General features: G+C 40.8%; 1 protein-coding gene across 3 annotated transcripts in view; it reads left to right on the plus strand.

Moving 5' to 3' along the window:
• The window catches only part of Pik3ca (phosphatidylinositol-4,5-bisphosphate 3-kinase, catalytic subunit alpha), a 73950-nt gene that overhangs the window by 39154 nt on the left and 9097 nt on the right, over nt 1–25699 (plus strand). Inside the window, exons 1-17 of one of the 3 annotated variants that reach the window (XM_087615167.1) lie at nt 3605–4312; nt 4632–5059; nt 5595–5804; nt 6301–6551; nt 8211–8456; nt 9126–9211; nt 11365–11470; nt 12099–12251; nt 12330–12464; nt 16894–17018; nt 18408–18489; nt 18742–18906; nt 19091–19194; nt 20622–20793; nt 22944–23050; nt 23449–23570; nt 24994–25072. In XM_087615167.1, the coding sequence (XP_087471293.1) occupies nt 4708–5059; nt 5595–5804; nt 6301–6551; nt 8211–8456; nt 9126–9211; nt 11365–11470; nt 12099–12251; nt 12330–12464; nt 16894–17018; nt 18408–18489; nt 18742–18906; nt 19091–19194; nt 20622–20793; nt 22944–23050; nt 23449–23570; nt 24994–25072 (2495 nt within the window). In that variant the 5' untranslated portion in view covers nt 3605–4312; nt 4632–4707. 3 annotated transcript variants of the gene reach the window in all.

The following is a 25699-nucleotide window of genomic DNA, read 5'->3' on the forward strand; positions in this document are numbered from 1 at the left end:
TTTGCTTAGTTTGTATAGCTAGATAATGGTCAGCCCGGGACTATATAATGAAACTTTGTATAAAAAGCAAAAAGTAGAATGCTTGCATGTGTGGGGCCATGGGTTTAAACTCCAACAGCCTCCTTAAATGAAAGTCCATTTTCTAAGGGCTACATCTCTGATCTTTGGTTTACTTACATGGAGAATGTTAGAGCCCACACACCCCAGAGGATTATTGCCCACATAGCAGCAAAATGTTAGCTGTGAGGTCCCTCTGCTTCCCACACTTCCATGTGTGTGCTCTGGATAGCAGTTTTGTTGAGGTTGCCCAGAGAAGGCAGAAACCATCAAACAAATAGGAAGGTATATGTCCTGGCTGCTGTGCAGTTATATCTGTGATGCTAGTCAGTCCCTATTTTCCAATATCTTCAAGGGATTATGGCTATGACCACATTGCTTATCAATGGAAAGAGAATTAAATTCTGAAAAGTCTGTTACAACCTATAACCATACCATTGTATAGAAAGCCATAAAATCAATAACCTGTCTATCCTGTTAGCCTTCTCTTTTTTTCCTAGAAAACAAATGAAATTCTGGGTTATTGCATTTAGTAGGTGTTCAGTGATTCTGTGATGGGGACTTTGTGGCACTATTCAGTAAAGAAAACCATAAACAGCTGCTGTTTTAGTGTGGTTTGGCTGGCATTTGTTTTGGGGGGAGGAGTTAAATGTCCATTTAAAGCCTTCATTTAAGTCACAGTTCAAGTGCACAGTTAGTAATTGTGCACATGGATTTGATTCATCTGGTCTTTTTACTATGTGGTTAATTTTCTTTTAAAATACAAAAACTACATGGGACTGGATAAATAATTGAGTGGTAAGTGTGCTTGTCCCACAGGCATGAGGACCTGAGTTTGAGCACTATACCCACAATAAACTGTGCATTCTGGTACAGTTTGACGAGGAAGAGATGATTTGCTGACCCCTGGGTTTGCAGGCCAGCCAGCCTCACCTACTTGGTGAGCTGTAGGCCATTGTGGAGCCCTTGTAAATGAGTGGAGTAATTAAGGAAGACAGCCTTGTGCCCACAGGTGCGCCTGCACACATGTAAGTAAACACATGAGAGACAGGCTCATTACATTTTAAGTCTGCTTGCTCTAGTGGATGTCTTCTGTACATTTGAAGAATATTTTTTTTCCTTTTTTTCGGAGCTGGGGACCGAACCCAGGGCCTTGCGGTTGCTAGGCAAGCGCCCTACCACTGAGCCAAATCCCCAACCCCTGAAGAATATTTTTAACTATCAAAATAAAGTTTCTTGTATTTAGTCATGATCTTCCAGTCGTTATGTCCCAGGCCTCACAGAAAGCTAATGATGGCAGGATTCCTCTGCCTTGCCACCTTTGATGTGCTGTCGGTCACTCTGGAGCACCTCATGATTGTTTGTGCATCTTTGAGAACTGCTATCATACAGATCTCTAAGAAGGCTGGGATCTTAGTCTAGGTCATACTGCCTTGTGATGGAAGATAAATTAGAAGATGCAAACAGAATTGAAGGGAGACTATTTAGGTTGCTGTACTAGTCTGTACCCATGGGTGGGAATGAAGGTGGAGGAGGAGGGGAAACTACGTAAAGGGACATATGATGGATGGGTTAGATGTTGGCGGACCTGAAACTGAGGGTGGCAGGTTTGTAGATTGTGTCACGCCCCATACTTCCTTCCCTGTTTAATTCCTCTGTTTCTATGCTATGTTCTGTAGGCTGTCTTCTCTCTCCATTTTCATTGAGTCAGTTGGGCACACTGTGTTTATAGTCTGTCCACCATAGCTTTTCTTCTGCTCTAGAATTCAGAGCTTAGTTAGCATTACACATACCACATGATGTTCACACCCTGGACTTCATATAATAAGGGCCAGAGGACAGCTGTCTCATTCTTCCTTACCTATTTTGGTGGTTTGAATGAAAATGACCCTCATTGGCTCATAGTGAGTGGCACAGTTGGGAGGTGTGGCCTTGTTGGTGGAAGTGTGGCAGTGGGGATGGACTGGTTTCAAATGTGCAAGCCAGACCCAGTGTTACTCTCTTCCTGCTGCCTACCAATCCAGATGTAGAGCACTCAGCAACCTCTCCAGCACCAAGTCTACTTGTGTGCCACCATGCTTCCTGCCATGACAATAATGGACTAAACCTCTGAACTATAAGCCAGCCTCATTTAAATGTTTTCCTTAATAAGAACTGCCATGGTCATCATGTCTTTTTACAACAATAAAACCCTACCTAAGACACCACCTTCCCAGCACCCAACATGGTCCTGGGGCAGGACCACCCCCTTGGTGAGGAACCAGTATTCTCTTTAGCTCCTGTGTGCTGCTGTCACATGCCGCATGCTAGAATGATCACATTAAAGAGTGTCTGGTCATGAGTACTTCACCTGAATGTGTGTCTGTGCACCGTGTACATGACTGGTACCATTGGAGGCCAGAGGAAGAGGGAGTTGGCTCTTAACTTGCTGTTGCGCCCCCGCCCCCCACCCCCCAGTATACCTTCTCACTTCACATCTCCTGCTTCTGTGCTGCTTGACTTCTCAGTCTCACTGAGTGAAAGAAACCCTGTAAATAGCAGGAAGTTGCCTTCTCTTTTTCTCTTTAAGAGAAGACTTGGAAGGTGTGGGGAGGAGAGGCTTGAGCCCTTGAGTACATGGCCCAGATGTGGTCAGAGGACAGCTCTGGGAGCCCATTCCCTGTGGGATCCAGAGATTGAGCTCAGGTCACTGGAATCTGACAGCAAGCGCTTTTACCCACTGAGCTGTCTCAACAGCTGTAAGCTTGTGTGTTTAAAAGGTTTAATGGCATCTTCCAAATGAATTCCCAAGACTGCTGTCATCTAAAACTGAGTCTTTCCACTCCTAGTACTGCTTAATAATTTTTAAAATATTGTAAGTACTTAACCAGAAGCGAGGTGAACCTTGTACTGAAACAGAGAGTCAGTCATAGGTCCTTCAGCATCTAAAACAATCCATCTCAAGAATATTAAAACTTGGTGCAGCTTACTCACCATGCTTCAAGGAAAGTAACTGATGATATTTTGTTATATAACAATATACTTTAAAAACCAAATTGGGGGGTTGGGAGTAGCACCAGCCCTTAATCCCAGCACTAGGGAGGCACCTGGTGTACAGAGTAAGTTCCAGGGCTACACAGAAACCCTGTCCTGAAAAACCAAAACCAAAACAATTGAGGGGCCAGAGAGATGGATTTTCAGTTAAAAATACTTGATACTCTTGTAGAGAACAGAGTTCACTTCTGAGTGCCCACATCAGGCATAACTTCAGCTGTACCTGTGTGAATCTGATGCTCTTCTGGCCTCTGCAGTTACATACACATGCAAAAATAGAATTCCTTTAAAAACAGAATGGAAGCCAGGCGTTGTATCACACTCATAACCCCAGCAGTCAGTAGGTGGAATTAGAAGCATCAGAACATCAAGCAAGACTAGTCTGTTATATATCGAAAATTCAAGGCCAGACTGGACTGTCTTAGACCTTCTCTCAGACAAACAAAACCCCAGCGTGATCTAACAGTATCACCTGCACAAAAAACCAACCCCTACCAATAGAAAGGAAGTAACAGGGGCTAGAGAAATGGCTTCCAGTTAAGAATGTATACTCCTGGGGCTGGGGATTTAGCTCAGTGGTAGAGCGCTTACCTAGGAAGCGCAAGGCCCTGGGTTCGGTCCCCAGCTCCGAAAAAAAGAACCAAAAAAAAAAAAAAAAAAAAAAAAAGAATGTATACTCCTCTTCCAGAGGACCAGAATTTATTTCTATTACCCACATCAGGTACTCACTACTGCCTGTAACTCCAGCTCTAGTGGGAGCTGTTACCTGTGTCCTCGACAAGCACCTGCATGCACATGTGCACACACCTATATATAAAGGATTTAAAATAATAAAAAATATTTAAGAGAAATTACAAAGATTTAAGATGGAAAGACTGAGCCATTTACTTTCACATTACTGTATATGCTGGGTGAAAGAGTAAAGAAGGAGTATTTGGATTTATCTGGGCTATATTTATACTTAAATAAGTGAGGACCCGTTACCTAAAAAATTTACCATGTTTGTTACATCATAAAATGATGGAGTGGCAATGATAAAAGTGGTAGAAACCAGTCTTCATGTATGCCAGGCAAGTGCTCTACTAACTCCATCACATCCCCAACCTATTGGCTGCTTGTTCTTGAGACAGGCTTGCTAAGCATTCCAGGCTAGCTTTGAACCTGCGACGACTCCTGCCTCAGCCAAAGGAGCTGAGGTTGCAGGCCTGCACTACCAAACCTGGTGAGATGGTAATTTCTGGTTGAGTTACAGCTTGCTTTTTCATTCTTCTGTTGCTTGTTTTTATGAAACCCAGCTTAGAAAATCGATTCAATGTTTTTAAATTTTTCATTAAATATAATTAAATGTGTTTTTCTAGTGTCTTCTGTAATAAAATCTTTGTAGCCTAGTTTAAAGTAACTGTCTAGATTAAAACACATAAGTTACTACTGCTCTGAGTAGTCAGACAACAGGAAGTGAGTGTTTACACTTCTCAATGCCTTCGTCAGTGTGTGATTAGGAATTGCTTCTCTCTAACAGGTGGTTTTCTTCTCTTGTTCAGGGCACTCTTTGGGGACAGCCATATTTCTGACTCCATAAAGCAGTTTTCTATGTAAAGTTTGCAGAGGGTCAGAACAATGCCTCCACGACCATCTTCGGGTGAACTGTGGGGCATCCACTTGATGCCCCCACGAATCCTAGTGGAATGTTTACTCCCAAATGGAATGATAGTGACTTTAGAATGCCTCCGTGAGGCCACACTAGTCACCATCAAGCATGAACTGTTCAAAGAGGCCAGGAAATACCCTCTCCATCAGCTTCTGCAAGATGAATCATCTTACATTTTCGTAAGTGTTACCCAAGAAGCAGAAAGGGAAGAATTTTTCGATGAAACAAGACGGCTTTGTGACCTTCGGCTTTTTCAACCCTTTTTAAAAGTAATTGAGCCAGTAGGCAACCGTGAAGAAAAGATCCTCAACCGAGAAATTGGTATGATACAATTTTCAACTAATCAACACTGTCATTGCCAAACTGCAAATAACTATGACATCTCCTCTTTATTTCATTATTCAGATACTTTGAATTATTACCTTTGTAATCTTTAGATTTCTATTTAAAAATCTAAAGTAGTTTTTTTCTACTGAGCTATAGAGCTTCTTAACACTTTGATATTCTGTAGGGTTTTACTTAAGGGATACAATTAGTAGGAGGACTTAGATCTCTTATAGCCAAGTTTTATTACTGTGAAAAGTTGATAAAGGTTCTATCATAATATTAATAGGTACATGGACAATGTATATAATATATTTAAAATACTTGAAGCCTCATCAACTTATTTTTCTTTTTGGTTTTTCAAGATAGGATTTCTCTGTGTAGCATTGGCTGTCCTCTTAAAAATGAATTTATCAAAGATTTCTTTTTAACTCATAGAAACTTTTCTTTTGTGCTTTTCTAAATGTGTGCAGTTCTCAGTTCATAAAAACCACATCTGCCCTACATTCTTTATAAACATCGTATTTTTTAGGTTTTGTTATTGGCATGCCAGTGTGTGAATTTGATATGGTTAAAGATCCAGAAGTCCAAGACTTCCGAAGGAACATTCTGAATGTTTGCAAAGAAGCCGTGGACCTGCGGGATCTCAACTCGCCTCATAGCAGAGCAATGTATGTCTACCCTCCAAATGTCGAGTCTTCCCCAGAACTGCCAAAGCACATCTACAACAAGTTAGATAAAGGTAAGGAGGCAGTCCCTGCAGCGGGATCTTCCGTAGCCATGCTGATTGCTTCTGCACAGTTGCCCTTTGCTAACTGGATCATGAACCTAAGACAAGGACTGCTACACCATGAGCTGAGTGCAGAGTAATAATCTCTGGAGAGCAGTTACTCCTCCTTACTGACTGACTCACTCACCCCTTGGTAAATGCTTATCTCACTAAAACCGAAGAACTGAGTTTAGAAGTCACTGTTGCACAGAATGCTAACAGAATTAGAGCTGACTCTCTGTTTAAAGTTTAAAGTGGAGTTCAGCGCAGCCATGGGTCCTTGTTATCTGCTAGCCCACTCAAAAGGAGCCTTGGATGTTGTGCCTTTAGGCCGATCTTTACCTCCAGTTAGGCTAACTACACATAGTTGCTGGTTGTACTTAGAGGAACAGTGAACACTTCTTCAAATTTGTCTTCAGAGAGATGAAATAGACGCAGTAATGCGCCTAACAGTGTCTTTCTGCTACAGGACAAATCATAGTGGTGATTTGGGTGATAGTCTCTCCAAACAACGACAAGCAGAAGTACACTCTGAAGATCAACCATGACTGCGTGCCAGAGCAAGTCATTGCTGAGGCCATCAGGAAGAAGACCCGGAGCATGTTGCTGTCCTCGGAGCAGCTGAAACTCTGTGTCTTAGAATACCAGGGCAAGTACATTCTCAAAGTGTGTGGCTGTGATGAGTACTTCCTAGAGAAGTACCCTCTGAGTCAGTACAAGGTGAGTGATGATGCCCGCACAGAGCTGCACGTGTGCTTAGCACAGAGTTTTGATGGATAATAGTGAATATTAGGAAACATCATTTGTAAGCTTATTTTTATTAGCATATTTGAATTTTGCTTAGTACTAATAATGAATGCCAGCCAAGTCTTATACCAATGAGCTATATCCTCTAGTGATCATTTATCACATTTGTGTATTTTATGTGTTTTGCTCATATTCACCCCCGTTGGGATGAATGATTTTACCTACACCCACTGATCTCCTTGTTCTCAGCCAGTCCCCCTTCTGTTTATGTTTAAATAATGCAATTATTTTAGAGTTGGAAGATGTAGTAGTTATACTAACCATAAAATATTCATTTCATAACCTACCTGCTCCTAGCAAGGATGTGGGGACAATATTAAAATAGAATCTTGGTTTATTAAATTCACTACTAACCTGCTTCCTCTCTTTCTCTGTTCACTGAATAAATCCCGACAAGAAGCAATGGCAGCATAGACACACCAGTGACTGTTTAATAAAATAGACACTGGTCTTAGTTGGTGCTAAGTGGTAAAGTAGGGAGTTACGATGTATACAGAGTAACAACAGGCTGGTCAGGGGCCAGCAGGATGGCTTAGTGGATAAGGGCACTTGCCACCAAGCCTAGTAGCCTGAGTCAGATCCCTCGGACTCATATGGTAGAAGGAGAAAGCCAACTCTGGGTGACCTGTGAACTTGATGCATAGAAGTACACATGTACACATATGTTCTTGGGCTCTCTTAGGCTTGGGAGGATGGGGCAGTTGTAAATTGTTTGGTGTGTGTATAAATGTGAGGAGGACCTGGGTTCGGACCCCTAGCACCTCATAAAAGCCCAGGCTTGGCAACCTGTGTCTGACTTTGAAGGCAGAGACAAGAGGATCTCTGACGTTCTCTGACCAGCCAGCCTGGTCCTTGGTGAGCTCCCCAGTCAGGAAATTACCCTCTCTCAGTGAAGTAGACAGTCATGGAGGAGCTTGAACTCTGCAGACATACATCGTGCTACCTCGAAATTCATACCTACCCATTTTAACATTTTTAAAAATATCTGTTATTTTGAGTTTTGTTTACTTATTATTTTTATTGTTTGGGATTTTGTTCATTCAAGACAGGGTTTCATATAGCCCAAACTGGCTTCAAACTGGTCGTGTAGCTAAAAATAACCTCAAACCCTCATCTTCCTCCATTCATTCCCTAAGTGTTACCAGTGTAGGTAACAATACCAGCTCATTTATAAGGCCTTACTGTTTCAATAAAGTAAATGTTTCTCAGGAACTGCTTGGAGGGAGTAGGGTGGGGTTTGACCCTGAGAAAGGCTTAATTGTGAGGTTTGACATGCACTGTCAGGCTTACCTGCTATTCTATTACAGTGATCACTTCTGATATTGTTGTAGTAAAATAAGCCAAAAATAATAGTTTCAAAAGTTGGCCCTAACTTTTTATTTTATATAAATATATTCAGAGGTTCTAACTACACTATAAATAAACAGCTACTACCAAGTGTGGTCTATGCTTAATTATTAAAATCACTTTGTAACTCAATGTGTAAATGCTCACAATATTCCTACATGTTATTACAGGAGAGAAGACCCTTGTGCGAAGTAGCTTCTCCCCTCACTCTGTGATCTCTTACAGTACATAAGAAGCTGTATAATGCTGGGGAGGATGCCCAACTTGATGCTGATGGCCAAGGAGAGCCTGTACTCTCAGCTGCCGATCGATAGCTTCACAATGCCATCCTACTCCAGGCGCATTTCCACAGCGACACCCTATATGAACGGGGAGACTGCTACGAAATCCCTCTGGGTTATAAATAGCGCGCTCAGAATAAAAATTCTGTGTGCAACCTATGTAAATGTAAATATTCGAGACATTGATAAGGTAAAGTCAAATGCTGATGTTGATGTAAGATTTTTTAAATTAGCCTCTTTTGAGCACAATACAAGCTGTTGCCCTCTAGTTTTTCAGGTGACTCTCAGAGAATGTAAAAGGTCCATGAATCCTGCCTGAGTTATACCCACTTTAGCTTTCCCACCGCTGCGATTCTGTCTGTGATTAAATCCCCATAGTTGTGGGCTTCTCAGAGTCAGGGTTTCAGAGTCTGTTTGGTAAAGCAGTGACTGGAATTAAAGAGGATCTCTTTTACAGTCTTCATTTAATCCCATTATGTGAAAATACTGACAGAGCTTTTAATGTCTTTGTGAACTGTTCCCCTAGCTTCAGGAGTTTGAAGAACACCCGATACCAGCTTATCTTGGAAAAGTGAAGGTCTCTGTATTTCGTGCATAGTGCTTCAGGCTTGTAGTTAAATGTTAACCTAAGAGTGGTCAGAGACTCCATCAGTTAGTTGTAAAGCTATGCAAAGAAACCATGTGATTGGAAAACCTCGTGATTTCCTCATTTACATTGGTTCTGTTGAGTGTTCATATGCCTATATATAAGTGTGTGTGTGTGTGTGTGTGTGTGTGTGTGTGTGTGTGTGTGTAGTGGACATGTCTGTATGTATGTATATACATGTATATAGTATACATTTTTCTTTCTTTCTTTTAGATCTATGTTCGAACAGGTATCTACCATGGAGGAGAACCCTTATGTGACAATGTGAATACTCAAAGAGTCCCTTGTTCCAATCCTAGGTAAGAGGGTGTTTAGAAATGTTTCATGTCATTAGCTTTATGCATTTCATCTGCATGTCCATTATCTACATATAGAACATAAGGACTTTTTGTGACTGGCTTCGATCTTCCCATTGTTTCAAGGTCAAAGTCTTGTTCTTGATGAATGATTCAAGACCTGAACTTTAAGGCACTCTCCTTCAAACAGCTCCCAAGAACAGATACTTAGGAATTCAGTTGTGGGAGAGAAGGTTGCTGGGTACGCTGGGATTTTACTCTTGCTTAGGCTTGATGAGGGAGTAGAAGTGGGTCCAGAGCTTGCAGACCTCCTGTTTCTTTGTCTTTCTTGTGAGAGACATGAGGATAAGATTCAACCCCTTGACTGAAGATGGACTTAATAGAATGCAGTAGAGCTGAGGAGTGAGTGAGACCTCAGAGAAATTCCACAACCAAGTTAGATTGAGTTCTGACAGTTAAAAGAAGAAAAAGGCTATCTTTATTACTTTTCCAGAGTTGAATGTCCTAGAGCCTAGGACAAGTTCAGGGTAACAGTCCCTTGTCTGTCAGGGTGAGGAGAGGCAGCTTTCACTTTACCTGAGCCTGTAGGTCAGTCATTGAGCGTAGGTGGTACACATGACAACAGTTTCTGGTTGTGGTGTGGCTCAACCTTAGCACACACCTTTTTCTTTTCTTTTTTTTTTTTTTTCTTTTTTCGGAGCTGGGGACCGAACCCAGGGCCTTGCGCTCGCTAGGCAAGCGCTCTACCGCTGAGCTAAATCCCCAATCCCATGACAACAGTTTCATATCCTATTCATACTCCTTGTTGGCTGGAGTTGGGGTGAGCCGATTGTAGGAGATTGCAAACAGCATTTTTTAGGAGCCAATCCAAAGAATTCCAGGAACCCAAGCAGGGGCCCCAGAATAATCTGTCCTGGTTGTTTCAGAACCAAGAGTAACACTTAGAAAAGGAAGAAGTAAGATTTCATAGTAGTTGCTACTATGTTGACACTTAGAAAAATAAAGTAACTAGCAAGCCTGCCAGCTTTTACTAGTTGTGGGAGGAAGATCAGGAGTTGAGCTGCATCTCCAGCCACATAGGTGCTCAGAGCCAGCCTGGGGCTCACTGACACTCACCCTGACCAAACAAACAAGTTACAAAATTCTTATGTTTAGTCTTTACTTCACAAAGCTTCTAGTTAGGACGGGATAAATGGCTCAGCAGTACTGCTCTTCCTCAGGACCCACATTCAGTTTCCAGCATTCCTGTTGGGCACTTCATAACCACCTATAACTCCAGTTTCAGGAATCCGTCACCCTCTGATGGCCTCTGCAGACACCTGCACTCATGTCATATAAACACAGCACACATAAAAAATAAAAATGTATCTTTAAAAAATTAATCCTTTTTAAAGTAGAGGTTAAATCCCTGGGGTAGTAATATGAAAAGTGTTAGTAAATTTTTTAACTTTCTGCATTTATAAAAATAAAAATCAGAAATTATTTTGAAATTATTCAAAAGATACGACAGTAGACTTGGAAAAATGTTAAGATTTTATTTATTTTGTGTGTTTGCCTGAATGTATGTATGTCCAGTACCCTGGCTTCTGCAACTTAATTTCAGTGTTGGATTGGATTTGCAGTCGGAAGATATTGTGAATAGTTTAATTAGCAGTCTGTGGATAACACATGACTGTGTTTTGTTCACGGTGGAGCTTGGTCCTAGGGTATACATCTGTTCATTTTCCAGGGCTTTCCAGTTTCCATTTGGTTGTAACAAATGATATACTTAGTCCTATGCATGAGGCTTCCTCTTAATGCATTTATTGCCACCTGTCCTTTGTATTGTAGAGTGTCATCCTTGAGGTACGACCAATAACACTGACGCACACACCACTCCCATACTTACCCCGGCTTTCTGAGACAGTGTCTCATTGTGCAGTTCTGGCAGACCTGGAACTTGCTATATAGGCCAGGCCGGCTTCAGACTCATAGTGTACCTTCACCTCATGAACGCTGGGCTAAACGTGTAAGCACCACCCCCAACTTTTGGTCATTTTAGTACAGCTCTGACTGATATCTTTCTTTGATTGCCATTTGCCTTGTCTTTAGTGTTGATACATTATGTAGCTGTGTGTACACTCAGGGTAAAGCTTTGTCTTGTCAATTTTCTATAGGTGGAATGAATGGCTGAATTATGATATATACATTCCTGATCTTCCTCGTGCTGCCCGCCTTTGCCTTTCAATCTGCTCTGTTAAAGGCCGAAAGGGTGCTAAGGAGGTAAAGTGTCTCACGTTAAATAATCAACTATGGCTGTGTCCAAAATCCCAGTGCCTCTGATTCAAACTCACTCACAAAATGGGCAGGAGTTCTCGCTCTTTGTTTGTTTGTTTGGTTGGTTGGTTGGTTGGTTGGTTGGTTGGTGTGTGTCTTAGCCTAGACCTGCCATGTATGTAACCCAGGGTTCCCTTGAACACAGAATTGTTCTTCATAGCCTCCCAAGTATCATGTGCCACCATGGTGTGTGTTTGTTTGTTTGTTTAGTAAAGTATTAACTGACTAAAGCCTTGGGAGATATTAGTGACTTCCTCACTTAAGAGCACATTGGGAGAGCCTGAGGAGTCCATTTCTGATGAATAAGTACATCATGAGTTCATGTCAGTATAACTTGTTAGTCACACTGAGTGACTGCCTGAGTGACCACACAACTCACTCTTGGGCTGCTTCACATGTCCTTTTGAAAATAGAGAAAACACACAATAGAAAACCTCTTAATTTTGAAAAACCAGTGTGGCTTTAGTAGACTTTATGTAGAGATGACTGTTGAATTCTCCTCCCACAAAAGAAGCGTATTTGGAAATGTGTGATTTGTTCACAGAATCATGAGTATTTTCTTTGTTTTGTTAAGGAGCACTGTCCGTTGGCCTGGGGAAACATAAACTTGTTTGATTATACAGACACCCTAGTGTCCGGGAAAATGGCTTTGAATCTCTGGCCTGTACCACATGGGTTGGAAGATCTGCTGAACCCTATTGGTGTTACTGGGTCAAATCCAAATAAAGTAAGCTTTTTATTATCAGAAATTAGTTTGTTTATGTCAGCTAAGCACACTATATATAATAACCTTTCTCTATTATAGGAAACTCCATGCTTAGAGTTGGAGTTTGATTGGTTCAGCAGTGTGGTGAAGTTTCCAGATATGTCTGTGATCGAAGAGCATGCCAATTGGTCTGTGTCCCGAGAAGCCGGATTCAGTTACTCTCATACAGGACTGGTGAGGACACTCTGAGCTTCTTATGCCTCAGCAGTAGTGTCTAGAGATGAGCATGTTCTTCTGTGTGTACAAGGGTTGTTTGGTCCTGGGTTGAATACTGTTGAGCTCTGTAGCAGTAAAGAACATTTTCTATATCCTCTTATTCCACCTGTACCTGTTTCTTCTTGCTTTATTTGAAGCCCTGTTAGATGCCACTGTATATAAAACATTGGTGTAGATGCTATAATGAAGTAGTAGGCCATACAGCACGGTACGGTAAGGGCACAGAGGTGGGAAGAACAATACTACGATGAGAATAACAAATGAGTGGGTAGAGCTGAGCTGGTGGAAATCAAGCCCAGGAAAAACCTCTGAGTTGAGGCTAAAGTATAAACATGAGGTGAACTTTGAAGTCAGCAGAAGCAACTCTTCATCACACCACCTCTAGAAACAGTGTAACTACTCTATGCTTGAGCATCAGAGCTAGTTAGATTATGAACTGCTAATAAGCTGCTGATTAATACTGAGCAGAGGTTGCGATATGTTCCTGGCCAGCCATAGTGATAGCAGTGCACAAGAGCTCCCTCCAAGGACACCTTGCCAGACAGCTGTTAAACCATTGTCTTCCTATGCACACAGTGTAAAGACAGAACAGAATAAATTGAAAGCAATGGTAACACTTTATAAGGGTTGATATTTGTGAATTACAGTGTGTTTATTTTTATAGAACACTTTGGTTTGCCACTTAGATATATAAGAAATGTTTCTTAAGTGTAAGAAAATTCTGGAGTCTTTCTAGATGTTAAGGTACTTTTCTATTCATTCCTTCTATGTTCAAGGAAGACTAACAAGATACAAAGATGTAGAAGTGGAGGGTATAATAACCTGGAAAGTAGAGCAGTAATATATATAGTCAGTAGTACAGTAACACACTGTGGTTGACAGTGCAGTATAGCACACTACGTATGGTTGATGGTACAGTATAGCACACTGTGGTCGGCAGTACAGAATAGTGAGTGCACTGTGGTTGGTATATAGTATAGTACATTACAGTCGGCAGGCAGTACAGTATAGTGTGCTATAGTCAATAGTACAGTATAGTACAATGTAGTCAGTAGTAACATAAGAAGAATATCAGGATTTAAATGAGTCTGCAAATACCAGGTTTATAAAGCCTGCTTTTCCTTTGTAGGGTTTTAGACTTTAATTTGGCAGTTTGGGAAAAGCAGAGGAATGTGGGCATCACTGTTTCTCAGGCTCAGCCTACATTGAATGCCAAGTGAATCCTGCTTGTAGAATATGTGGTATGTGCCAGGGTGCTGAGCCGTGTCTGTGGCCTCTGAACCACTAGCACCAAACTGACAGTCAAAAATGTCTCCAGGGATAACCAAAAGTCCATGGGAGACAGGGAAAGCCCACCTTACCTCAGGACCACAGCTTCAGACACTGTCTCTAAGTGCAGTGTCACACCATATATCCTCAGGAGGGTAGGATGACTGAAAATATATGTCCAGTGGCAGACAATAGTCTGTATTTATATAGTCAGTAATTAAACAGGGGTGATTCAATCTACATTTTGTGTTAAAACTCTATCCCATACGTGGTATTTCTTTCATGTCCCGTGATGTGTATCACCTTTTATTACTGTAGCATACACTGAGAAAATCAAAGAAGTTAGGCTACAAAGATGGCTTGGCAGATTAGAGCACTTATTCTTGCAGAGGACCCATATTATATTCATATTTGATATATGTGTGTGTAATATATATGTTACATATATAAACACACACACACACACACACACACACACACACACACGGCTCATGACTATCCAGTTCCAGGTGATCATTGCCCTTGTCTGACCTCTGCAGGCCTTATGGACCACAGATATACATTTGTTGATGTAAAATAATTTTTAAAAAAAAATCTGGGCTGGAGAGATGGCTCAGCGGTTAAGAGCACCCAACTGCTCTTCCAGAGGTCATGAGTTCAATTCCCAGCAACCACATGGTGGCTCACAACCATCTGTAAAGAGATCCGATGCCCTCTTCTGGTGTATCTGAAGACAGCTACAGTGTACTTATATATAATAAATAAATAAATCTTTAAAAAAAAATCTAAAACAGAAAGTCGAGGAAGGGAAAACATGTTTTTGGCTCATGTTTATTCCTCGAGGTAGGGAGGAATAAACATACATAGGACAAAGCAGCTTCATGGTGGCGCTCCAGGTGGCTGCTGGGAAGGGGACAGAGGAGGCCTAAACACAGGCTTCCTTCTTCCCTTTGTTCTGTCCAGGTCTCCCTCCCCTCTGTTAGCTGATGCTCCTACCTTAGAGGAGACTTTCTTCCTCCTCCTCCCTCATCTCTCAAGAGCTTCTCATGGCCACAGTGTGTTTCACTAACAGAGCTTTGCTCAGTCCAGTCATGTTGGGCATACAAACTGAGCACTGCACTGTTCGTCATCAAAAGTTATTTCATACGTTTCTAAATGATGAAATGCAGAAGGCAGATGTATATACAGAGTAAAATAGTGATGAAGAATTCTTTCCTTGATCATGTGACATAAATGAAGTGATTTATAATGAAATGATGAAATAATAAAAATGCAAATAATTTATAATTTTCAGCATGAAAAATGGCCATCATGATGTCTTCAGCAAAAGTATGAGCCTTCAGTGTCAAATATTATGTTATAACAGTATTACTTACAGTTTGACCACGATATTTCAAGCTGAGCTACATGTGGGAAAACTTTTTATTATGCTTAGGTTCTCAATAAAATATGTAGTACAATTGTTTTTCCTGATTTTCTGTAAATTATTTCACATTAACATATAAACATTTTAAAAATACAGAAGCAGGGCTGGAGAGATGGCTCAGTGACTAAGAGCACTGACTATTCTTCCAGAGGTCCTGAGTTTGATTCCCAGCAACCACATGGTGGCTCACAACCATCTGTAAAGGGGTCTGATGCCCTCTTCTGGTGTGCATGAAGACAGCTACAGTGCACTTATATACATAAAATAAATAAATCTTTAAAAAACTTAAAAGTAAAAATCTAGAAGCAGATGAAGTCTGTTGCATGCTAATGATAATTAGTAATGATTTAAGATACCAGGTTTCTGGTCTAGACCCATGTAGTAGCCTCCTAACTGATTTCCCTTCTTTTTTTGAACAGCTACAAAAGGCATCATGAAACATAGATCAAACCATGGCGTTCATCCCCTAGGTAGCTCTCAGTGAAACCCTTGTCAGCCTAAGCTGCCAGCTCACATGCTGGACCCCCACCTCTTTTGTCTCTGTCCTCTTCATCACTGGCTGTCCTTCGCTTTCATCCAGTTTCTCCATTAGACGAGACTGACTGTTTAGAAAACTCTGCTACTAGAATGGGTGCTCTTTGAGTAGGATCTACTTTGTAACATGAACAGCAAGAATGAGACAGGGTACAGTACATACTTTAAAAGTGCTTGTTCAACGATTACGTCCCCTTAGAACCTCCTCACCCTATTGTGTAACTGCAGGGTGCATCAGTATATAAAGGCCAGATGGCAAGGAGCAATCCTCTTTATGTACTGTTCCAAAAGGCTAGAAAATGATACCATTTTGAATAATATACTAATAAGTATCTATAGTCACTGTTCAGATGACCCATTGTACACGTATGTCTTTTGTTTTTTGTAGTGGTGGGAGGTAGGTGTACATACCCAACTTACAAGTGGGTCTCTCCTTCCACCATGTGAGTCCCAGGGATCAAACCCAGGTTGTCAGGCTTGGCAGCAAGCATCTTTCTCTAATCAGTGTGCTGTCTCATGGGCCCTCTTGGTTTGGTTTGGTTGTTTTGTTTTGTTACATGGTAATACTCGGGGATTATTTGAGATGTTTGTTATTAAAGACCTGAAGGCAATAGTCTGTATTCAAAAAGAATAAATCTATTTCCTGAGATTATATAATAAGTTTGTTACTTTCTGTTTAGCTCCTTAATGTTGAAATGCACAGTGCTTTAATGAGTGAGCTCATCTTTTCATTTTTCTTAATTTACATTTAAATTTAGAAGCTTGCCAATTGTTATGAGGATGATTTAGCAAGGAACATGAAAAGGGTTTGCATCTTTATTTTAGTGTACAACTACTTTTTACTCTTTTCAGTCCCAAGCATTATCAGACTATAGTTAGTGGAGGGTAGGAAGGGCCTCATCAGGGAGAGAAAGGCTGGCTCTTCCCCCTCGCCCCACTCTAGGCTGAGTCGCTGTGCTGCCGCTTGGTAGTGATGACAGCCACGTACCTGCACCTGCTCTGCAGATGCTGGTTTAAGTAGCTCAGGTGTTCTTACAGTAGTTAACAAGCTGTGTGACGTTTAGTAAGCATCAGTTTGCTATTTTAATATGTATTCATGAATCTCTGGGGAAATCCATGGCAGAAAAGTCCATATAAAATCATACCGTTTGTTTACAGAGTAACAGACTAGCCAGAGACAATGAGTTAAGAGAAAATGACAAGGAACAGCTCCGAGCACTTTGTACCCGGGACCCACTGTCTGAAATCACTGAACAAGAGAAAGACTTCCTATGGAGCCACAGGCAAGTGTGGGGAGTGAGGCTCTCAAGGCAGAAGGCCAAGGGACTTTATTCCTGCCAGGGAACCCATGAGAGTGACCCAGAACACCATTTGGTTGTTGTTTTAGAGGCTGAGTCTTTCACTGTAGTCTAGGTTAGTCTTGAACTCAGTGTATACCCAGGCTGGCTCTCCCTGGAAATCTTCCAACTCTGCTTCCTAACTAATGCTGGGATTACAGCTGTGCCCATCACTCCTGGCTTGTTTTTACCCATATTTTTACCATAGCTATTAGAGTAAATAGGATGTAATTTAAATGTTATTTTTTTTATTGATGGTAACCTTTTCAAAAGTATAGATACAGATATTTCTTTCTAGAAAAACATTCTATGTTGCTACTTAAACATTTAAAAGTTGTTTTTTGTTTGATTTTTCCTTTTTTGTTTGAGCAGGATTTCGGGCCTAACTGGCCTAGAACTGTAGTTCAGGATGACTTTGAACTTCTGATTTTCCTGCCTCCACCTCCTAAGTACTAGGATTGCAGGCATGTGTCCCCACAGGTGGTTTACAAGGTACCGGAAATTGGAATGAAACCCAGGGCCTCATGCATGCTAGGCACACATGTCACCAACCTGGTACATCCATATCCCCAAGCTTTTTAGAGAATGTTTTAATTGATGGGAGCAGTTTGATCTACAGCCTTTTACAAGCTAAGCACATACTCAGACTGACAATTTGTTTTTCTGGAAGTTTTTAGAACATGAAGTTCAAGCAGGAACACATGCACACGCGCACATACACTAGTCTGTGTTAGACCAGTTCTTGATGGCTTTATTGGCTTACATTTTTTCCTGCTGCTACTTGAGACACTGGTGCATTTTTCCCTTTATTGCATTGCATTTATTGGGGGTGGGGTCTGATGTGACACAGTCTGCATGTGGAGACTGGAGGACAGTCTGCAGGAGTCAGCTGCCCTTCCACTGTATGCACACATCAGGCTTGGTTGGTGCAAAGCACCTTTACCCATCGGCTCTCTCACCCTACACTCTTGCCTCTAACTGGAGGAGTTGCAGTTCATACTCTATAGAGAATCTGTGGAGCTTAGGTCTTGTCTAGTAAGCTCATGAAGTTCACAGAGGTGAACTGTTTTGAGTGTGTGAAAAGCAGAGTAATGTATATGTAATTGTTCTTAACTGTCAGCTCGCCTTTATCCTCCATTTGAATCCTTTGTCTTTACCATTTTAACTTGTCTGCATAGATGTGCAAATAGATGTACAACCCTAGTCTTCAACACAAGTTTGGGTTTTCATGGAGGCTAGTAGTAATAATAAACTTAGAACTTAATACAGATGCATGATGGGGAATAAGATGTTAGTCCTTCACATGACAGTATGTGTTTATTACCTCCCCAACAGACACTACTGTGTAACTATTCCTGAAATCCTACCCAAATTGCTTCTGTCTGTCAAGTGGAATTCCAGAGATGAAGTGGCCCAGGTAAGATTATTTAGGGCCTCTTGCACAGAATTCATGTGTTCCTTAAATTGACTCTCAGAAAATTTAGGGGAAAAGTATACATTATTACGATGATATAATTAAGAGAACACCAGTCATAATCATTTTCTTATATAAAACTAATTGTATTGAAAAATATAAAGCAAATTTTAAGTTATTTCATTTAAGCTTAAATAAGATGTTTAAACTATTTTAGATTTTCATATGTGTTGTACTCTTACTCTCTGCTCACAGATGTACTGCTTAGTAAAAGATTGGCCTCCAATCAAACCAGAGCAAGCCATGGAGCTCCTGGACTGTAACTACCCAGACCCCATGGTTCGGAGCTTTGCTGTCCGGTGCTTGGAAAAATACTTAACAGATGACAAACTTTCTCAGTACCTCATCCAGCTTGTACAGGTAAGACACCAAAAGCTGAAAATGCTTTCCTCCACTCCGTACAGCTTACCAAAGTAGCAGCATTACATTTATGCTTCTTAAAAATCCATTTATTGCTTGGTTTAGAGTTTTTTCTGTAAGTCCAGCCATAGAGAAATGGGCCCTACTCATCTGAGTTTTTGTTGCTTTTCTTCTGATTCCTCAGGTCTTAAAATATGAACAGTATTTGGATAACCTGCTTGTGAGATTTTTACTCAAGAAAGCACTGACAAATCAAAGGATTGGCCATTTTTTCTTTTGGCATTTAAAGTAAGTCGGATGATTTCCCTACCAAGTTCCTCAGATATGTATAGCTCACTGCCCTAGTGAGTTTGTGAATCCTACTGCTGAGTCTGTCGGGAAAGCTGCGCTGTGCACAGCTCTTTTTATGGAGTTAAATGACCAACATAAGTCAGAATTGAATTCTGTGCTGTTAATACAAATACCTTTTTAAGGATTTGCTTCTATTTTGAGCCAAGTAAAATTTGCCAGATGCAAATTAATGTTGTAATAGGTTTCACTGTATACATAGATGACGTTGTCCCAAAATACAGATCTTACCTAGGAATTCAGAATAATAATTTTCTCACCAGGTTTCTGGTGAGAAAATAGACTAAGGCAAGAGGATCACAACTGCCAGGCCAGCCTATGCTTCATAGAGGTGTGCGTGTGTGTGTGTGTGTGGTGTGTGTGTCTGTGTGTGTGTGTCTGTGTGTGTGTATGTATGTGTGTGTCTGTGTGTGTGTCTGTGTGTGTGTGTGTGTGTCTGTGTGTGTGTCTGTGTGTGTGTGTGTCTGTGTGTGCATGCTGGGGGATGAATGAGGAAAGGAAAACAACTTTGGAAGTGTACTATAGTCCTCAAAGTTGTCACAAACCATCTAGAGTACAAGACATTTAGAAACAGGTTTGTGTCTAGTGTAGCTTTGGTTTTTTGTAATTTTTTGTTTGTTTTTTTTTTTTTATTAAAGTTGATATTTAGAGAAGCTATGTTTAAAATAAATGTAAAGGCAGTTGGGAAAATATAAACGTGCTTGCAGGACTTGAGAAACTTGGTAAACTTTTTACTTGCCTCAGTTTACTTTATTATTCTTGTTTTCTTCTTGCTTCTTTTGTATTTCTCATGAAAAATAACTCAAGTCAGCCTAAATCAGTAAAATCCCTGGTTTGTTATAACATTTACACAGCCAAGACCTGCCTGAGACACTTGGCCATTTTCTTCTAAATTGGAAGGTTTTTGAACATTGTGTTATTGATTAAAACATGTTTTGGACTAGTAAAAGGGTTTTTCTATCTTTTGAGAAAGCATAGGTGCTAATTTTAAGACTAGATATAGGTCAATACCTGAATTAGAATAAAAACCAAGCCCACTGCCTTTGTCCATGTATTTGCTATTCTGCACACCCTCTTGATCAAGATTACAGTTTTGCCTTATCCAGACACTTAAAACAAGCAAACAAAACTGCTTGTGGGGTTGGAGAGATAGCACAGGGATTAAAGTACTGGCTGTCTCTCAGAGGATGGACCTAAGTTGAATTCCCAGAATTCATATGACAGCTCACAACAATCTAGCAGTCTTCTGGCCTCGACATTTACTGAATGTACATGGTATCCAGGCATCAATACACCCATATGCATTAAATAAGCAAAAAATAAAAAGACCATATATACACATTGAAAAATTTTGCCTGTTCTTTTAGATCTGAGATGCACAATAAGACTGTCAGTCAGAGGTTCGGCCTGCTGTTGGAGTCCTACTGCCGTGCCTGTGGGATGTATCTGAAGCACCTGAACAGACAGGTAGAGGCCATGGAGAAGCTCATCAATCTAACTGACATCCTCAAGCAGGAGAAGAAGGATGAGACACAGAAGGTGTGTGAATGGCTCTCCCATTGGTTTGAAAACTTCCCTTGAAGTTGAAACCCAGTGCACACGTACAGTGTAGTTCTTAAGATGTGGATTTGAGTTCTACTGCCTGCCAGTTGTGTGGTAAATTTATTATGTAGGTTTCTAGGACTCACTGTCTTCAACTGTAAAATAGAAACAATACTTTAAACACAGAGAGCTCAGGAGAAAGAAGCTAATCACATGACAGGCATATCACCTCCTTTGAGCATAAGTGGTGCCCACTATGTGCCCATTTTATATAGCTGTAAGTAATTAAAATGATTCTTATTTATAATCTCGGTAATGATTCCGAAAGTCAGTAGAAGTGAGTTTAACTGGACTCAGCAAACACATGTCATATTCAGGGTTCTCAGGACCTTTCCACCCTCCTCATTACTGCCAGCTAAAACACAAGCCTTGCCTCCCCTCTGGTAATAGAGCAGATTCCATTTACCGACAAGTCCCGAGGAACATAAATGACCAGTACAGAGTCAGGTTTTTCCAACATCTATGTTAGTAATACTGGAAAGAAAAACAACTTTTTTAAAGTTGGCGCAGTCAATCTGAAAGAAAGTTACTGTATTAATTTAGAGGCCTTAAAATATATGATTGAATTGACTCTTTGAAAGTGCAGCACAGGGGCTGGAGAGATGGCTCAGTGGTTAAGAGCACTGACTGCTCTTCCAGAGGTCCTGAGTCCAAATCCCAGCAACCACATGGTGGCTCACAGCCATCTGTAATGGGATCTGATGCCCTCTTCTGGTACGTCTGTCTGAAGACAGCTACGTGTACTTATAATCAATCAATCAATCAATCTTAATTTTAAAAAAGTGCAGCATATAACTTCAAATAGACATTATTAGAAAATATATGAAACAGGCCAAGGTATAGTTGTTGATGGTATATGAATGGCACACACAAGTTTAATCTCAGCATCATATAAACCGGGATTTGGTGTAGTGTCTTGTGTGGTCCATACAAATGAGTAAGTAAATAAATGTAAAAAGAAGTAAAACTTAGAAAGAATTGTACTATTTCTGATATGGTGATCCTGAGCAACAGGGCACTGCTTTGAAATTTAGGGAAAAATTATTTATATTGCAGGAGCTTTGAAAAAATAATTTCTTAAGTATGCTTGAGTCTGCATTACTGATGACTCTTGTACTGTGGCTTAGTTAAGAAAGAGGGTTTCATGACTCAACTTACTGGCAGCCTGAATGAGATTATGGTGAGGACTCTTAATAACAAATGGTTCCTGTGGATAGCTTTATGTTTTGCTAGAGTACAGTATTTGTGCCAATATTGGAGTAGAACAGAGATCTCAGTCTTTTTACCTTTACTCAGAAGAGCTGCCTAGTCTGGTAAGGAGAATTTTTAGCTATTGACTTAATATTAGAGAAGTGGGGAACCTCACTCCTCAGATTTCAGTGGGAGGCCTGTGCATTCCTACCCCAACCTCTTTTGGGTCATCATATTTTTTATTTTCAATAAAGGAACAGTTTCTTTAAACATGTCAGATACTGCTTGATAGTTCGGAATAGATGGATAGATCTGCACAATATAAACTGCATGGAGTGTGAGAGTCTCCATAGCAAGTGCTTTTCCAGATTTTTCCATCCTCCCTCTTTTTTACCTAACTGTGTGAATGTTTGAAGTTTTCTAACAAGCCTAAAAGAATATTAAGCTCAGATCTAAAGTAGCCTGGTCTTTTCCTTGTCCTCAAATAAAGACCAGCAGACTTGATCAGTGCCAGGAGTCAGTACTTGACTTTTTCAGGCCATGTAGTCTGCCCTTACTTATTGAACTCAGCTGTGAAAGCAACCAGTAGACGCGTGGCAGCAGGGCAGGGTTTTCATGCATGCTCATTTATGAAAGTCATAGCTGGTCAGCAAATAGAACTTGAGAAACTTTGCTTAGAGTCATGTCAGCCAGCAGAGCTTGGCTTCCAGAATCATGCTCCCACCCTGACTGCTCCCCAGTAATACCGCTCCAGTCATGGACTTCCCGATCAACAGAGTTCACCTGGCCCAGGGAACAGAAGCACATGTCACTGCTACATCCCCAGTGTCGAAGGAAGCGGCTGCTACTTTCCCTTATGAACGTCACTTCTCATTCGGGCTGTGCTTTGTTATCAGGTACAGATGAAGTTCTTGGTTGAACAGATGAGACAGCCAGATTTCATGGATGCTTTGCAGGGTTTTCTGTCCCCTCTAAATCCTGCTCATCAACTAGGAAACCTCAGGTAAGCTTAATGCCCTCTCTTGATATGTTTTATTAAGTATTTTTCCATATAAGTCTTAACAAAATCCAACCTTCTCCCATTCTTACAAAACAACAATAGTAAAATAGCCTTAAACTAGAGCTACATTTATTTAGTTTCTGCTTCTTTGATAATAGTTTAAATCTTTCTATGGTTAGAAGTTCTGATATTATAGACAAGAAGTTGAGAATGGTCTTTATAAAACAAATTATGTATTCTTAGATTGGCTTTATATATAAACATTTTTAAGATTAATTTTTTTAAAGTTTTAATTCTTATAACACCTCAAAAAGTTATATTGTGTGTGCATTTTAAGTAAACCCAAAGACTAAAAGTATAAAAAGTTACAGTGCCTGGTAAAACCTTCAACTATTTTACAGGCTTGAAGAGTGTCGAATTATGTCCTCTGCAAAAAGGCCACTGTGGTTGAATTGGGAGAACCCAGACATCATGTCAGAGCTACTGTTTCAGAACAATGAGATCATCTTTAAAAATGGCGATGGTGAGGAGAGCACAGTGAGCTCATGCTGTGTGCATGTCGCTGTCTTTATACACAGGATATTTATGAACCATGGTGACCTTTTAACCATTTAAGGAGTGGTGTATAATATCTACAATATTGGAATGTCCTATATTTTACAGTGTGTGTGTGAAGGAGTTTGGGGAATTGGGATGTTATGCTTTAATGATTTTTGAACCCAGGGTCGGGAGAATGTAGACAGATGCAGACACTTCTCAGCTTCCCTCATCTGCCTTGAAGGTAGATGCCCCCCTCTCCCCTGCCATAAGGAACTCACTTGTTCCAAATCTTAGCAACCAGGTGAGATAACTGAAGGTTGACTCCTATAATTCTGAGTCTAGTACTCCTACCCATTCCCCAGGGAGTAGGAAAGCAAAAGTAGCAAGTCTCTGCCCTTATTCATTTCCTGGGTCAGACTGTGAATTAAATTGACAGAAGCCAGACTAGCAGGAGAAAAAAAGTGTGTGCGCTTAAGAAATCACCCAGGATATGAGACTCCAAGCTGATCTACCCTCCTCAGCTACATTGGGGCTGAGGAAGGCTGACATTGCAGGAGGGGAATGAGCAGGGTAAATGAGTATAAGTGGTAGCGATACTGCACTGAAACAGTCTCCTCGTGAGAGTTTTTGCAGCTGGACATTGGCACACAACTGTAATTAGCACTTGGGAAATGAAGGCAGGAAGATCAGATGTTCAAGGTCTTCTACAGCTACATAGCAAATTGAAGGCCGGCCTGGGCTACATGAGACTTTGTTTCAAAAACTATCATCTCAGAGACGTCTTCAAATAGGTGGCAGTCAGGTCCTGATCTCACCCTCCAGATGAATGTCAGCTTAGTATCAACCTTCCCCAATTGAGCTGAAATTTGATGTCCTTCAGAATCAGGAGCGTTGGAATCATTGTCTGCCGTGGCTTACTTTCTGTGTGCAAGGGTGGTCTGCATAGCGTCCATTCCTTAAGCATGTGTGCTAGGCCCTAGGACTATGGCAGTGCCTGCCCTCTTATAGCTTAAAGTTTAGACAAAGATATTTCAACAACTAATTCCAAAAGTGAGAACCATGCAATCTTCTGAGAGACTTACGAGGAGAATGGACTGCAGGAAGAAATGGGGCTCACCAGTGGCTTGTGAGAACAAACTCAACAGTGAGTGCTGTTGGCCCCAGTATAACATTATAACCAAACTTAGACTCCATTCTTCATAAAGATAAATATTCTATGTAGACTTGGAACATTTTTAAATATCTTTGTTACCCAGATGATTGTGTAAATATTTTAGAAGTGGATTAAAAATTAAAGAACTGCTATGTTATGAATTACCTTGAAAATTGGATACAGTTCTTTATCTCCATCTGATACCAACAGTGATACCGTTGGTGTTAAGTGGTGACATGTATTTGAATTTCAGACTTACGGCAAGACATGTTAACCCTTCAGATCATCCGAATCATGGAGAACATCTGGCAAAACCAAGGCCTTGACCTTCGGTAGGTAATCCGAGCATGAGTTGAAAATTATCTTAAAAGAATTAACTAAAGTATTAATGGTAGAAGCCTCTAGAGACCTATATTAAAAATGTTGGCAAAACCAAAAAAACAACCAAAGAAAAAAGCCCAGTAGTGAGTAGGAAGAGGCACTCTTGCCTGCCTTGTCCTTTGTTCTCTTGTTTGTCCCAATAGCCGAGGAGACCAAGTGAAAAGAGCTGCCTTGTGAGTGCCTTTAAGGCTGCCCCCCCCCCCCCCCCCCCAGTATCACCATTAGGATCAGAACAGACCGCGGTTAGGAAGCACTTGTTGTTCTTGCAGAGGAGCAGAGTTTGGGAGTTGGGTGGTTTACAAATTCCTATGACTCCAACTCTTGGGGATCCAGCACCCTCTTTGGACCCCACAGGTACCCACACATATATGTGCATGCATGCACACATGCATACATACATACACTTATTCATACACACACAAACTTAAAAATATTTTTCAGAAGTCAGTTTCATCATAGAAATTCAATAATTCTAATGCTACCTTTTATCAATTTTTAACAAAGCTTAGGAAAGTGAAGCTTTTATCAGTTTCTTTGTTCCCCCCAGTTTTTTGTGGTTATCTGTGTTCTCTCTGCCC

The sequence above is a fragment of the Rattus norvegicus genome, chromosome 2 (genome assembly GCF_021556685.1).
Source record: "Rattus norvegicus strain SHRSP/BbbUtx chromosome 2, alternate assembly SHRSP_T2T, whole genome shotgun sequence".
NCBI classification, from domain to species: domain Eukaryota; kingdom Metazoa; phylum Chordata; class Mammalia; order Rodentia; family Muridae; genus Rattus; species Rattus norvegicus.